Here is a 13,759-nt window from a genome sequence, read left to right as displayed (position 1 = left end):
GAGGAAGAAGCATTCAAAAGCTTGTCTAATTTTATCTCAGCTGAATAGTTGATCCAATAAAAGATCTCACCCTAAGAAATCCTTGCCTCTCTAAAAGTCAAAGGCAGCCAAAAGCTAGGTGACTGCAAGGCAGGGATCCTGGTTTTCTCTGATAAAAAAAAAAATCCCCAATTTTTAGATTTAAAAAAGTAACCCAAAATCCACATTTTTCTGTGATTAAAATGAAACACCACTATATAGAGTGTATATATGGTTTATATACACCACTAATGTACGTATCTATACACTAGTACTGTTTCATTTTAATCATGGGAAAATGTGGATTTTGGGTTACTTTTTTTAATCTGAAAATTGAGCATTTTTTGTAAACCACAGAAAACCAGGATCCCAGCTCATCAGTAGCAAGATGCCACAAAACTCACTTCTTGGCCTACCGCACTGCAAGGTAAATAGCTGCAGGAAATAAATGTTTCCCACTTTGTGTCTGACAGCTTATTAGAAGTAATTCCTACCTATTCTCTCTTTCATCCCTCGCTCAAGCGAATAAGGACACTATAGAATAAGGACACTATATTCATTTGCTTTGGTTCCCTCCTGCCAACAATTATTAGTGAATAAAATGGATTATCAGCTCATAAAAAATACTCTGGTAAAAACAGGGTGCAAAAGCATTCTATATGCAAGAATTCTTTTGGTGGGATAGTTTATAGTACCAGTTTCCTAAATGACCCATGCTGTACCAGCCAGCGGGCTTTTGCCAACATACCCACATCTAACCTGGGGCTTTTTGCTGGTATTCAGAAGTCAGGAAGCTCGCTGCTTAACCCCCACTATTAAACCAGTCCAAGTGTCTAAGTACAGACCCGATCAACTTTTATCCCCTCTGATCAAGGATCTCTAACAACTCAGTAGAAGGTTGCTAATCCCATTGTACCAGATCCTCATTTCTAATTACTACACAAGACAGTTTTGTAGTACAATAAGTACTTTCCGTGCAGAAGAAGAATTTAAAATACCTGACATGAGTTCTAGGAAACAAGCTATTTCTGTTCACCCTTCAAGTGAATTTGATTTTTCCGTAAGAACAGTGACAGCGAGCTGGATGTTATCCAAGCTTTGTGGTGCTTTTGTTCGTACAAATGGCTTTTGCAGAAGCTGGCGCACAAAGCACATGACAAAAGGGGCTATAAGACAACTACCACATGTGTATCCACAGCTGTCTGGGAAAGTAGCATAATGATACCATGTGTGATATGCACAGTGAAATGTTTGCAAAAGCAGATGAAGGAGGCTGCGTTCAAACTGCGTGTATGAGCTCAACTTGGGCATTTTTCAATTCAGGAGGAATCTTAAAATGGTGAGAATATTAGTTAGAAATTCTATTAATCCCCATCCCCCCCAAACAAACAAAAAACCAAAACCTTCACTCTCCAGAAGGCTGAAAACAATCTACTTGTTACTCCCACTAAAGCCTTTTACTTTGTCTTAACAGTAGAGATAAAAACCAGATGTGGACACCCTCTTACATGTCAATTTACACTACCAGTGCAGAGATGGGCTTAAAAATAAAATGAGAATAAAGGCAGGATCCTCAAGTGGCTTAAAAAATCTGTGAAATGGGTCTAAATTCCATAACCCAGAACTCCTGCTTCTAACTGCTGGAGAGTAAGATAAAAGCAATGAAGATTCATCTTCTGGTATCAACTTTCTTCCAGTGAGGAACCAAACTGAGAGGAGACCCTGTTTTATATAAATGGAGTCAAAACCAGCAGTGGAGGACACAATATTATTTAAAGGGATCATACCCCAATGGGAAACTGAGCTCTAAAGGTGTGAAAGAGGGGCTTGCTTCTGCGTGTACCACCCACGCTGAGCAGGACAAAAGGGTGAAATAGATTCTTTATTGACAGATAGGAAGTGAACACAGCCATTGCCCTGTTGGAAAGTGGTGTTCGGACTCTGGCCCATTCAATCACTGCTCTCACTGCTGGGGTGAGCTGTGACTCAGGGGACTGAGTGGCATTTCCCCCCCAATATTTAGCAATAATTTTGCCTTGCCCCTGGATCTAGCAGCCCAGCCAGGGGTCTGGCCGATTCTTCCGCAGGAGGAAAGAGATCTTCCTGGCCATCTCGGTACTGTAAATCCGTCGACACAACTCGTAGGTCTTGCGCTGCTTCCTACGGCACGGCTTCTCATAGTACCGGCGCTGCTTGACTTCATTGATGATCCCGTCTGTTGTCAGAATCCTGCAGAGAACAAAGCAGAGTCAGTATCTGCATTTCTATACCCTGACACAGAGGCAGCACGGGCAGCTGTGCGAGCATCTGGGTGCTGAGTTTACAGCATGCTGCTGCCAGGGACTGACTGTGTGGAAAACCAGAAACAGAACCCAGGAGTCCTGACTCTCAGCCCCTTGCTCCAATGGCTAATACATACCTCCACCCACTGGTGACTTCTAAATGACAAAGACATATATGACAGCAGAAAAAAGAATTCTCCCAACACTTTTTCGATACACAGGAGACTCTTTCCTGCAGGATCCAGTCATCCGCAAGCTGAGTTCTCAGAACAGCCAATTTCCATCAGCCACATCAAGTCACAAAACAAGGGGATGTCAGAGGAAGAACCCGTGTCTCTTTGGAAGTTTCTGTATTAACCATCCCCTGGGTAATTTCTTCAGCTGGATCAAGTTTCCAATGATCCCTAGGAAAGCAGTATGAAAGGGAGTGAAATCTACCAAAACTGGAAGCCTGGGCCTGGCCCCCTTATCTCCAAAACTTTGGGAACACAGTGGATGATGGCAACCCACATTCCCACACCATGTGATAAGGGCAAATGTGATACCCAAACAGGATGAAGAGCTAAGGTAGCAGCTGTACCAAAGCCAGGCAAACAACTCTTCAGCAACCAGCTCTTGTCCAGTGACACTTCTGCAGCTATCAGCTCCTGAGGTGGATGATGCTGTGTGTGATATCAAGCAGGGCTCTGAAGGAATCCAAGTCCGAGGATGGATTTCAGAAGATAGGGACTCACTCCCTAAACTTGGAAGTGACTCTGGGCACCTCCGGCCTGATCTCTAGGAAATCATGAGTTCACCCCAGAGGGGGTATTATGCTAACTAAGCTGCTGCTCTGGGGTGGATGTATTCAGTAGCTCTGGGTCCCCAAACCAGCACCTAGATACCCTGCGTAGATCAGGGCTTGTTCTTCATTGGTAAATACTGTGATCCAGGCCAGTTAAACTGGCATGCCAAATGAAAAGTTACACGGCTTAGTCACATCAGGAGATCTCACAGGCATGCGCAGGCCAAGTCTTGTATAGTGACTGGTCCTAACTACCATCCAGCATCACAATATAGCGGTCACACCTGCCAGTGCCAGAACCTCTGTGATCCTCCTCACCTGGCTATGTAGTAACAGTCCCAGGTGCTGCCTCCTCCACCTGAGAACACCTCCAGCTCACTGTGACAAGACAGCCTAACCCACTACTCCAAACTCCTTCTAGCTCCACCAGCCCCAGGCTCCCATGCTGCCTCTGGAGACAGGTATAGTGAGCTCCACTCCTGTACCAGGTAGGTGGGACCCTTGGATGCTGACCAGGGTGTTACATCCCTGCTGGATGACTGCTTGTTCATGCTAGCCTTCCTCAGGGTCTCAAACTGAGCACTGAAGACTCAAGAGGTCTGGATTCCTCCTTGCCCATAAGTCAGACTGCAGTCAGCAAGACAATAGCTTCCAGGCTGCAGGTGGATGTTTTACAGGCTCCGACAGGGAGCAGAGTGCCCTAGCTCTCCTGCAAAGTTCCCCTTCACTGGAAAGCCTTGAACAAATATTCAGGCTGCAGACATCCAGCTGCTAACCAGACCCAACACAGACACTGCAGCAGAACTCCAGTTTCCTGGGCAATTAGACTTGCTAGAAATCCATTTTCCATGAGTGGTTCTGTTGTTTCAACGCCACGCAGAGTGTCTTTCTCCAGACACTGGGCTCTGGGTCTCATGGCTGTCTGTCAAGCTCCAGCCTTTTCAGACACCCCAGCCAGGGCAGGAACAGCAGCTTCTTCTACTTTATCCTGCACCAACTTGGCACAGAGAGAAATGTAACAGCTGGGGAAATGGAAGAAGAAAGATCAATAGAAATGAGGTGCCCACAGTCACCCAGTGAATCTAACAGGGTCAAGAACAGGGCCCAGACCTCCTGGATGCACAGAAAACAATCAGTTAGCCATAGAAGGAAGGGATGGAACTGATAGATATCAGGCCAACATGCCTCCAATTAGGGTGGATTTGATTTTAAATCAAATTAATTTAAATCATGATTCACACCACAATTTAAATCACTGGTCAGGAAGCCTCAATATAATAATTGTTTTCTACAAAAAGTGCATACCTGTTATTTGATTTCCTTTATTCATTTAATTTCTTGAAACTTTGCATGTTTAGAGAGAGGTAAGGGCTTGACTGTGTGTACACAAACTTGCAGAGAGACAAGAGGGCTGATGAGTGGGTAACCAGGTCTGTCATCTCTCATCTCCATATACAGCTGTTAACAAGGATGTTATCTCTGGAGAGACAAAGCCACAGTTTGGGAAAGGAAACTAAGCATCAGAGATGCTTAATGGGATCTTCTAGACCAGGGTGGGCCAGATGTGGCCCGCCAAGCCATTCTATCCAGCCTGCGGGGCCCCTAAAAGATTGAGATAATTAACATTAATCTGCCCTGGGCTGCCTGTCATGCGGCCCCCGATGGCTCAGTAAGCAGCCCTCTGCCCAAAATAATTGCCCGTCCCTGTTCTAGACTGAGCACTGATTCCCACTGGGTAGAGCAGTTTTCTTTAATCGTTACTAATCTATAAAGCAGCCTCTGGGAACCCCACAAGATTAGGCCACTAATATAGTCCATGGCCTGTTGTGACCAATTTATAAAACTTTTCTTAAAAGGTTACATGAATATATTGTCCAAATAATATATAATTAGAAATTATAATCCCTATTCCATGATGATATCTTTGAGCTTTAACATAAAGTATTATTAAAAGTATCTTTATATAGGTTTTTTAAAAAGCATCTTAAAAAAAATTAAATACACAATTAAATGAAAAAATCTGATTTAAAAAATGCTACTTTAAAAAAAAAAATCATGGATTTTTATCCATCCTGCCTCCAATGAGGGAAAACTGCGAGGGGTGAGAGGAGGCAGGGTGTTAATTAGGGCCTGCTACATATTCAAATTAAATCTGGATAGAAACCAGCTCTAGAGTTCTTACATATTTTCAAGGACTAACTATAAAAATAGTGGATTGACTCTTTTTATAGCTGCAGAGTCATTTTATGGTGTGATAATTACTTTGCACATGTGGCCTGTCTAAATATACTGCATGCTTAACCAGTTAAATGCATAATAATTATTTTGCACACATGGCTGTCTTACTTTGCATGCATGGCCCATCTAAATTTATTGTGCGACTTGCCAGCAAATTGTTTAATATACGTAATGTGTAGCAGGGACCTCAGATAAATAAATATTGCCATTTGGGGTGGGAACATTAGCATCACAGCAGCTCTGATGGGACCCAGGAATCAGGAAGTGAAAATGACTTGCTTGTTTTCTGTTGTCCAAATAAAATGAAGTGACAAAAAAAAAAGAAGTAATTGTGAAAAATTGGTGGCAGATGGCACCTCTTTCCTCCTTCTCTGGAGTGGAGTCTGTAGGACTCGGCATGTGCACTTGTGTTATAAAACTGCTTTGGAAAAACAATATATTTTTTTGAAGCCTGACAGCTTCCCTCGGCAACGTGCAAGCAGATTCTAAGTGGAAGCTTCACATGGCTCTGCAAGCAGCCAGCAGGTCAGCAGAGAAAACGTGTGTAAAACAAATAGTCGTGAATGGACTCAAATCCCTGCCCAAGAGTACCCGCCAGCCAATCAGATATAGCACCGTGGCTGCCAGGTGCCCTCCTCTTCTCAGGAGAGCAGCCAACCTAAAAACAGGAGGCTTCAGCACATCAGGCACCAGTTATGTAATCTCATGTGCTCAGCTGCAGTACCGTGGGCGAGGGCAGAGGGAGACACATGTTCAGCTTGGCAGCAGCACAGGCATTTTATGAACGTGCTGGGAATTTTGCTGTGCGTCTGAGCAGACGCCGGTGATGTAATTCCAGTCCTCCGTCTCCACTAGGTTCTGCCAAGCGGCTGGTCAGACCAAGAGAGGATATGTCAGACCATACATAGTGTGTGCTGCTGGAAAAGGGAGTGGAGCAATATTTGCAGGGCTGGGAGGAGACCCCAGCTGGGGGTTTTTGCCAATGAGCTGATCCTAACATGGTGAGCTAAATGTCTCACGTGGCCAGAAAGTAGATCTGCTCTTGGCAGTCAGCTCCAATGCTGCAGCGACACATGGGAAGCCAGTGCAGTGTGGAGCCAGCCTGTGGAAAACTCACAGCTCTGAAATACAGCACACATCCTGTGACAGTGAAGTAGACAATTTGCTGGGCCCTATTTCCTGCCCACTGCCTTCCAATTTAGCAAAGAGCAGTTAGCTACACAAAGTGTCCACTGTCTACATTAGCATCCAGAGCCCATAGAAAGTCTCCTCCAGTGCTTCTCAACCTTTTTATACTCAAGGCACCCCTCAGAAAATGCGAGAGCCTGTTTTTTAGCTAGAGAACAATAACAGAGTGATTCTTCTGTTGCAAAGAACTCAGCCCACAGCAGGGCAGGATGGCTTTAACATGCTGAGATTTCTTTTTGAAATCTGTTTCATCTTGTCTGCATACCTAACAGTGCTAACACTGTGGGGCACCCAGTGGCACTCCTGAAAGGATCTCAAGGCATCTAGACTGACCTAGCCCTGTGACTTTCAGGGCTTCCATCAGAGGCATAAGGAGCTCTGAAAACCATGGTAAGGAGCCTTGATGAGGCTTTAAAAGCTGAGTGCATGCTGCTGCTGTAATGAGCACTGCTTATGCTGAGTGAGGATAAGTGCAGAGTCTCTTCAGTCTGGAGACCATCCACTTAAAGGGAGCACACTCAATATTAAAGGCATCTATGGTGACCATAAACAGCTCTGGAACGCCACTCTCTTTATGTGAAGAACATCTTGGCTCTCGGGTACCGCAACTCCAGCCTTTGCTCACTCAGTCTCAGCACAGAAGCCAGGTGGAAAATGGGGGATGTAGAAACTTACACAAATAATTAATCATCTCCCACAATATCTACAGCATCCTACAAATCCAAAGGACTACATAATATGCGCCTGGAACCACCAAAATGCAGCCACCTCTGGGGCAGAAGGCCAAACCAACAGATGCAGGCTGCACTGCAGAGCAGGGCCCAGCAGGGAGAATACAAGCCAGTAGCTAACCTGCTCCCTTTCCTCCTCCATGCTCCAGCTCGAGACAAAGGGAAACAAAAAAAACCCTGTCTTCCCAGAACTCCATCATCAAGCTGCTGATCTGGACTCACTCCAGTCCCAGGTAAGTGAGATACGTACTTTATACAGCAGCAGAGAGGTTTCCAGTTGATCCTTCCCAAAATTTTGGCAAGGAAAGAAGAAACAAATGCAGGGATCCTATTAACTCATTCCCCAACCCACACTAATACAAATTTCCAGGAGGAAGGGGTCATGATATAGGCATGTGCATGTGCATACACCTTCCAGGAGATTAAAGGGCTTAATGGAAGCGGAGGCCTGTTAGCAGCACTGCGGACACAATCACCAGGACAGAAAGTCAAAATTCTGCCTTGGCAGATGTTTTGGATTGAAGCCAGCAGAGGTCAGTACACTCACAGGACTCAGCTGAGTCTGTGCCTCTGCATTAAATGTGTGAAACCACAGCTACCTGTTGCCACAGGTGGCAAATTTGCATGGAAGAAAATGCAAATGCGTACAAGTAAAGCAAGTAAAACCCCAGAGCCAGGCTGCTGGGATATAGATCTGGCAGCTTAGCCAACCCTTTGTGCTCTGGAAGTAACTAGAGGTATGATGGGTATGTTACCAAGGGCCTCGTCTCCCTAGTTCTCAAGCACAGTAGTTCTTAACCTTTTTGGGACCAGGACCCATTTGGAAACATCAATGGCCAGTCCCAACCAGTGCCCCTCACTCCTGACCTGCTGCCCCCTGGCCCACAGTGGGGGGGCGGCCACAGGAAGTCCCAAGAAGCCCCTTGCAGGCTGGCAGAGTTCTAGTCTGGAAAAGCCACCATTTCCCATGTTTTTCTCCTTAAAGGAGAATTCACTTTTAAAGTTTGTTCATGACCCTTTCATGTATTTTTGTGAATCACTTTTGGGTCACAACCCACTGGTTGAGAAACACTGCCAAGTGCATGGTCCATACTGACATTTTCCGTACCAAGGGAGCCTTTCCTTTACAAGCCTGGACTCAGCGGAAGGCCTGAAAGCAGGGGGGTAGATCCCTGCAACTTGCATCTCTTCTGCCCCTGCCTGCAACCCTGGGCAAGATGCTTCACCTCTGCTGGCCTATATTTGCTTCTCTGTAACCATCCACCTCATGGGGAAGGGAAAGGACCAGGAAGCTCAGGGCTGGTGCAGTCACTTGAAATCCTTAGCCGGATCCCGAAGAGGCATCACGTTGCCTTTACTGACCTTGCCAGCTGACCGAGGGAAGTGGGTCTGAGGGAGGCTTTGTCAAAGCTAGGCTAGAGCATACAGCTTTGGCTCCTATGTTCAGGCTTTTCACTCATCGCACGCCAGCATATACGAGTGTTCAAGCACAGAGAAAAATCCCTAGGAATCTACATGCCAAGAGACACGATACTGGAGATAAGCAGGCTCTCAGACTAGACCTCAGTCCTTACAGCTGGAGAATACAGGTCCACACTTGAGTGCTCTGCCCAACAAGCTCACATTAACCAGACAGGGTCATGCCATGGCCAGAGAAGAACAAGGGAAAAAAGCAACATGAGCCCATGTACTTAGTCAGATGCCCCCATGCTGTTCTGAACGGTGAGACAGCAAATGCCACGGTACAAGGAGCAGACACTGCCCAATGACTATAAGAGATCATACACTGAAGCTTTCTACTCTGAAGTATGAACTGAGGAATAAAAGCAAAGAAATATCCTGTCCTCACACCGATATTTTTTTTCAAATTAACCAAAGAAACCAGTGCTGGCAGGACCCTCCAGAGGTTACATCTAGCCCAGTGCTCAGCTCAGGAGAGGATCAGCCTTGTCTGAACCAGCCCAGACACAGGTCTGTGTAACCCACACCCAAAAAATGCCATTAATGGAGATTCCACAACCTCACTAGCAGTGAGGTAACAGTGCCTGGCCTTGCACTTGATGTGTGCATTGTATATAATATGCATATGCATGTATAAAGCTCAAAGCCGTGACACAGCTATGTGCTCTAACATCCATGCTAGCTCTTTCCTTCAGAGCTGGAAGTAGCTGAGTCACGGTTCCTCATTGCGCAGCTGTAACCTCCCCCACTCTTTGTACTCTTTCAGAAACAGACAAGATTTTCTTTTCCGGATGCCTTCCATCTGAAGATCTCCCAAGTGCTTCAGGATGTTGCCAAACCTCCCTGCCAAATGGGGACATTATGCTCATTTCACAGATCGGGAAGTTGAGGCACAGAGACAGAGAAGCAGATTCCACCTCTCCCTTCCAATCAACCTTCTCTTAATGGCACAGGGGGAACTCTTGAGGGCTCAAAGTCCACCCCACACCAGAGCAGGGTTATTCCCTACAGCTCACTTTCCAGCACACTGACCTCATTAATTTCAAGTGACGACAGTACCTGAACCTGCAAGCCAAGATCTCAGCATTAGGAAACACTTCCTGCTATTGAGCTGGAGTTTGTCCAGTCATTCCCACCCCTTCCTTTCCAGTGAGAACAGCTTGTACTGCTCTAAGCAACTCCCCTTCCCCCTTCCTTTTAATGACCTGTAATACAGGCCAACCTGGACAAGCTTATGAGGTGGGTGGACATTGCCCTGATGATATTTAATACAGAGAGCTGTAAAGTGCTTCATGTGGGGAGAAGTAATCTCCAGCACATGTACAGACTTGACAGTGCTACGCTTGCCAGCACCACAACTGAACAAGACCTGGGTGTTGTGATAGACAACAAAATAAACATGAGCCACCAGTGCGATGCTGTAGCTAGCAGAGCTAATCAAACACTGGCATGCATCTACTGAGGCATCTCGAGCAGGGCAAAGGATGTCATCCTCCCGTTCTATTCAGCTTTGGTGAGACCAGAGCTGGTGTACTGCATCCTGTTCTGGGTGCCACACTTCAGGAAGGATGTGGAGAACCCTGAGAGAGTCCAAAGGAGGGCCATGTGCATGATTAGAGGCCTAGAGACCAGGTCATATGAATAGAAGCTGAAAGACTTGGGGCTGTTCAGCCTGGAAAAGAGAAGACTCAGAGGGGACTTGGTGGCAGCCTATAGGTATATCAGGGGAGTACATCAGGGCCTGGGAGAGCAACTGTTCACCAAGGTCCCCCAGGGGAGGACAAGAAATAATGGGCACAAACTGACTGAAGATTGCTTCAGACTAAACATACAGAAAACCTTCTTTACAAGTCGGGTGCCAAGGGTTTGGAACAGGCTCCCTCCAGAGGTGGTGTAGTCACCTACCCTCATGATCTTCAAAAAACATCTTGACACTCACCTTGCTGGGGTATCCAATTCCAGCAGTCTTTCCTACCTAAGTGCAGAGGGGCTGGACTCAGTGATCTGTAAGGTCCCTTCCAGCCCCTAATGACTATGAAACTATGTTTCTAATGTTCCTCTCAACTGATTACCAAAGGGAGTTATCCTATTGCAGACCTCCAGTACTATCTTGATTATGAGGGGACGTTGCACACTGTCCAATACTGTATTTCCTCACAAAATCACACCCCCCACCCAAATCATACATGCATCTTAAGGCCAAATTAAGGGGGAAAAGGGTGCTTCCAGAGTCAGGGATGAATCCTGAACATCACTGCTTAGCCACAGCTACATTTTTAATCCTCTTGCACTCGCTACTGAATTAGCAGCAGCTTCTGGCAGCTTAGTTAAAATTAATTGTGACACCAGAGAAAGAAGCAGAGCTCCAGCAGCCATTATAGTGTCTTCATGCTTCTATTCTGACATAGAAACCAGCTTCCCTTCTTAAGACACCCACTCCGTTTTTGGAGAGCTGCTTCTTGGGAAAAGGACATGTGCAGTACGCAAACAAACACAGTATTAGGTAAAACAGCTTTTCCCCTGAATAAAAATCCGTAACTACAAATAAAAAAACCCCCTGGAATTGCTGCTGCCCCTATAAAATGCCAAAGGAGACTCAAACTGCGGCAGAAAGGACCCAAAAGGTTAAATGCACTAAATACACCAAAATGAAAACTGCACTGGAAACAATAATTCTGACTTTTTTTTTTTACTGCACAAAAATACTACAAGGACAAGAAAAAAAAAAAAAAATCAGACCGGGCTGAAGGGCCTGGATACAGCCAGAGACTGCAAATAAATCAACTACCTATTGTAGCAGGGTCCTTCAGAGGCCAATTTATAATCAGAGCAATACAGCGTAGCTGTTAGACATGAACATTACCTTTTCCACCCTTGAAATGTGACCGATACATTTAAAAGTTAGCGTCTGAATTCATGAATGGTTCAGATCCTCATTGCTGTAACCTGACAACACCAACTGGGAAGAGGGGCAATGCGGGGTGAAGCTGTGAGACCGTGGTTGCTTCTATATCCATCTGAGCTCAGATTCGCTGGGCCCCATTTCGCTGAAGCTCAGTTTTATTACTTTGGGGTCACAGGGAGGTCTTTGCTGAGCTTGGACGGCCTGTCATGCTCAGAAGCCAGTTTTCTTCAGAGGGTAATCACAGATCATAGTAAAAGCAAGTCAGAATGTGGCCTTTTTGTCTAACCTCACTAGACTGAAGCCTGCTAAGCCCAGCCAGGTTTCTCTTGATCTCCTCCGGGTGACGCATTGAGGGGAACAGAAAACCCGGACTCATCAGCTCTTGAAAAATGGCTCTTCTGACTTCCTTGTGTCCTTGTCTCCTTGGTCATATAGAAGGAAGAAAAGAATCCAGTGTCCCAATCCTAAATCTATTGGGCTAACCACTAGAACACAAGACTGATGGTGCGACACACTAACAAACCCCCACTGCCCGCACAAGCGCCAAGAACATGATTGGCTCATATATAGGTCTGTGTTGTGCCAGGGCTATGTAGAGTTTAGAGGATGGATTGTATAGGATGGCTGGGATAGGACTAATCCTGCCTCAAGACTAGATGTAACCTCTGGACCTCCCTCCCAACTCCACTGCCCTAGGGGGGATTCTTTGCTTTAAGAGCATGACATGAAATCCGAGCTGCAGCTCAAGACACCGACCGGTACCAGCACAGGGGGTTCATGGAGGAATCCCTTGGCTCTCTATTAAAAAACGCTGCCAACGGGGCCCAGCAAAGGCAGCCACTGACTCTTACTTGTTCAGTGACCTATATGCCGCCTCCACATCCTGGTTTTGCACCATCACTGTCCGGGCGATGAACTTCAGGTGTCTCGCCATGGTGGCTGGGGAGGCTGAGGCTCAGGAGGCACCAGATCGTGGCTGGTTCCACTGCGCCACAAGTGGGGACCTAGAAAGGTGGGGAAAGAAAGCCACAGACTTAGATTCACAGACAATGAGGGTGGGAAGGGACCTCAGGAGGTCACATCTACTTCAACCCCCTGCTCCAAGCAGGACCAGCCCCAGCTCCATCATCCCAGGCAAAGTTTTTTTTGAACCAGGCTTTAAAAATCTCCAAGGATGGAGACTCCACCACCCCTCTGGGTAACCCATTCCACTGCTTCACCACCCTCCTTGTGAGAAATTTTTTCCTAATATCCAACCTTGACTCCCCTTGCTGCAACTGGAGCCCATTGGTCCTTGTTCTGTCACCTGCCCCCACTGAGAGCAGCCCAGCTCTGTCCTCTTTGCAGCCCCCTGCAGGGAGTTAAAGGCTGCTATTAAATCCCGCCTCAGTCTCCTCTTCTCCAGACTAAACCAGCCCAGGTCCCTCAGCCTCTCCTCACAGGTCCTGTCCCCCAGCCCCACAGCCACTTTCCTTGCCCTCTGCTGACTCTCTCCCACGTGTCCACATCCGTCCCAGACTGGACCACGGGCTCCAGATGTGTGGCCTTGCCAGCAGGGGAGCCGCCCTGCAATGAGCTTGCGGCTCCCGCTCATGCACATCTATTGCCCATGCCTGCGCCCCCCCGCCTCCTGCGTCCTCCCCGCCCCGGGGCTGCGAGCACCGCACCCTGGTCGGCTACTGCAGGGCTGGGGGCGCCTGGGGGTCTCCTGGCCCTGCCCCTTTACGGGGAGGTGTCTTGGCGGGACCACACTCACCCCGTTTCGCGCCCCACAAGGTCCACCGGGGTCACAGGCGCCGCCACAGGAACCGGAAGCTGCGCCGTCCCGCCCACTTCCAGGCGCCATGACAACCGGGCCCACGGGGTTCTGGGAGTAGGGAGTCTAGGGCGGGGGTGGGGAAGAGGAGGGGGCAGGGGGTAAAAGGAGGTTGTGGGAGAGTGGGGTGAGAGGAGGGGGTTGGTGCAGGAGGTGCTGCCTCAGCCTGTGTCAAGCACTCGCTACCCCCCTCGGGCTCTGCCTGCACGGCGCCCCCCTTCCTCTGCAGGCAAGGAAGCGAGAGGAGCTTCGCCAGGCCCGGAAACAACCAGCTGGACTGACGGCTGTGGGGGCTGTCTGTTTCCAGTACAGCGGTACAGCAAGTTCAGGGACAGT

At 47.4% G+C, this 13,759-nt stretch overlaps 1 protein-coding gene across 2 annotated transcripts; it reads right to left on the bottom strand.

Moving 5' to 3' along the window:
* Positions 1-1,881: 1,881 nt before the first annotated feature.
* Positions 1,882-13,502, bottom strand: MRPS21 (mitochondrial ribosomal protein S21). 2 transcript variants are annotated; one of them, XM_090053679.1, is made up of 3 exons: positions 13,364-13,502; positions 12,459-12,611; positions 1,882-2,247 (listed from the first exon to the last, which is right to left on the bottom strand). In XM_090053679.1, the coding sequence occupies exons 2-3, from the start codon at positions 12,539-12,541 to the stop codon at positions 2,067-2,069; spliced, it is 264 nt and encodes an 87-aa protein (XP_089909805.1). In that variant the 5' UTR covers positions 12,542-12,611; positions 13,364-13,502; the 3' UTR covers positions 1,882-2,066. The 2 variants fall into 2 exon arrangements, with proteins under 2 accessions (XP_089909805.1, XP_089909806.1); XM_090053680.1 differs by having other exon boundaries at positions 13,275-13,412.
* Between the last annotated feature and the right edge of the window lie 257 nt (positions 13,503-13,759).

This window comes from Crocodylus siamensis, chromosome 6, assembly GCF_052110815.1.
Source record: "Crocodylus siamensis isolate JL-2025a chromosome 6, ASM5211081v1, whole genome shotgun sequence".
Classification (NCBI taxonomy): domain Eukaryota; kingdom Metazoa; phylum Chordata; order Crocodylia; family Crocodylidae; genus Crocodylus; species Crocodylus siamensis.
This window is presented reverse-complemented; position numbering and strand designations above follow the sequence as displayed.

What these genes read in the sequence shown, in the direction of transcription:
- MRPS21 (XM_090053679.1), bottom strand. Translation starts at nt 12,541, where the DNA reads ATGGCGAGACACCTGAAGTTCATCGCCCGGACAGTGATGGTGCAAAAC. An exon ending in GCATATAGGTCACTGAACAA is followed by an intron (nt 2,248 to 12,458) that starts GTAAGAGTCAGT and finishes TGTTCTCTGCAG; the next exon opens with GATTCTGACAACAGACGGGA.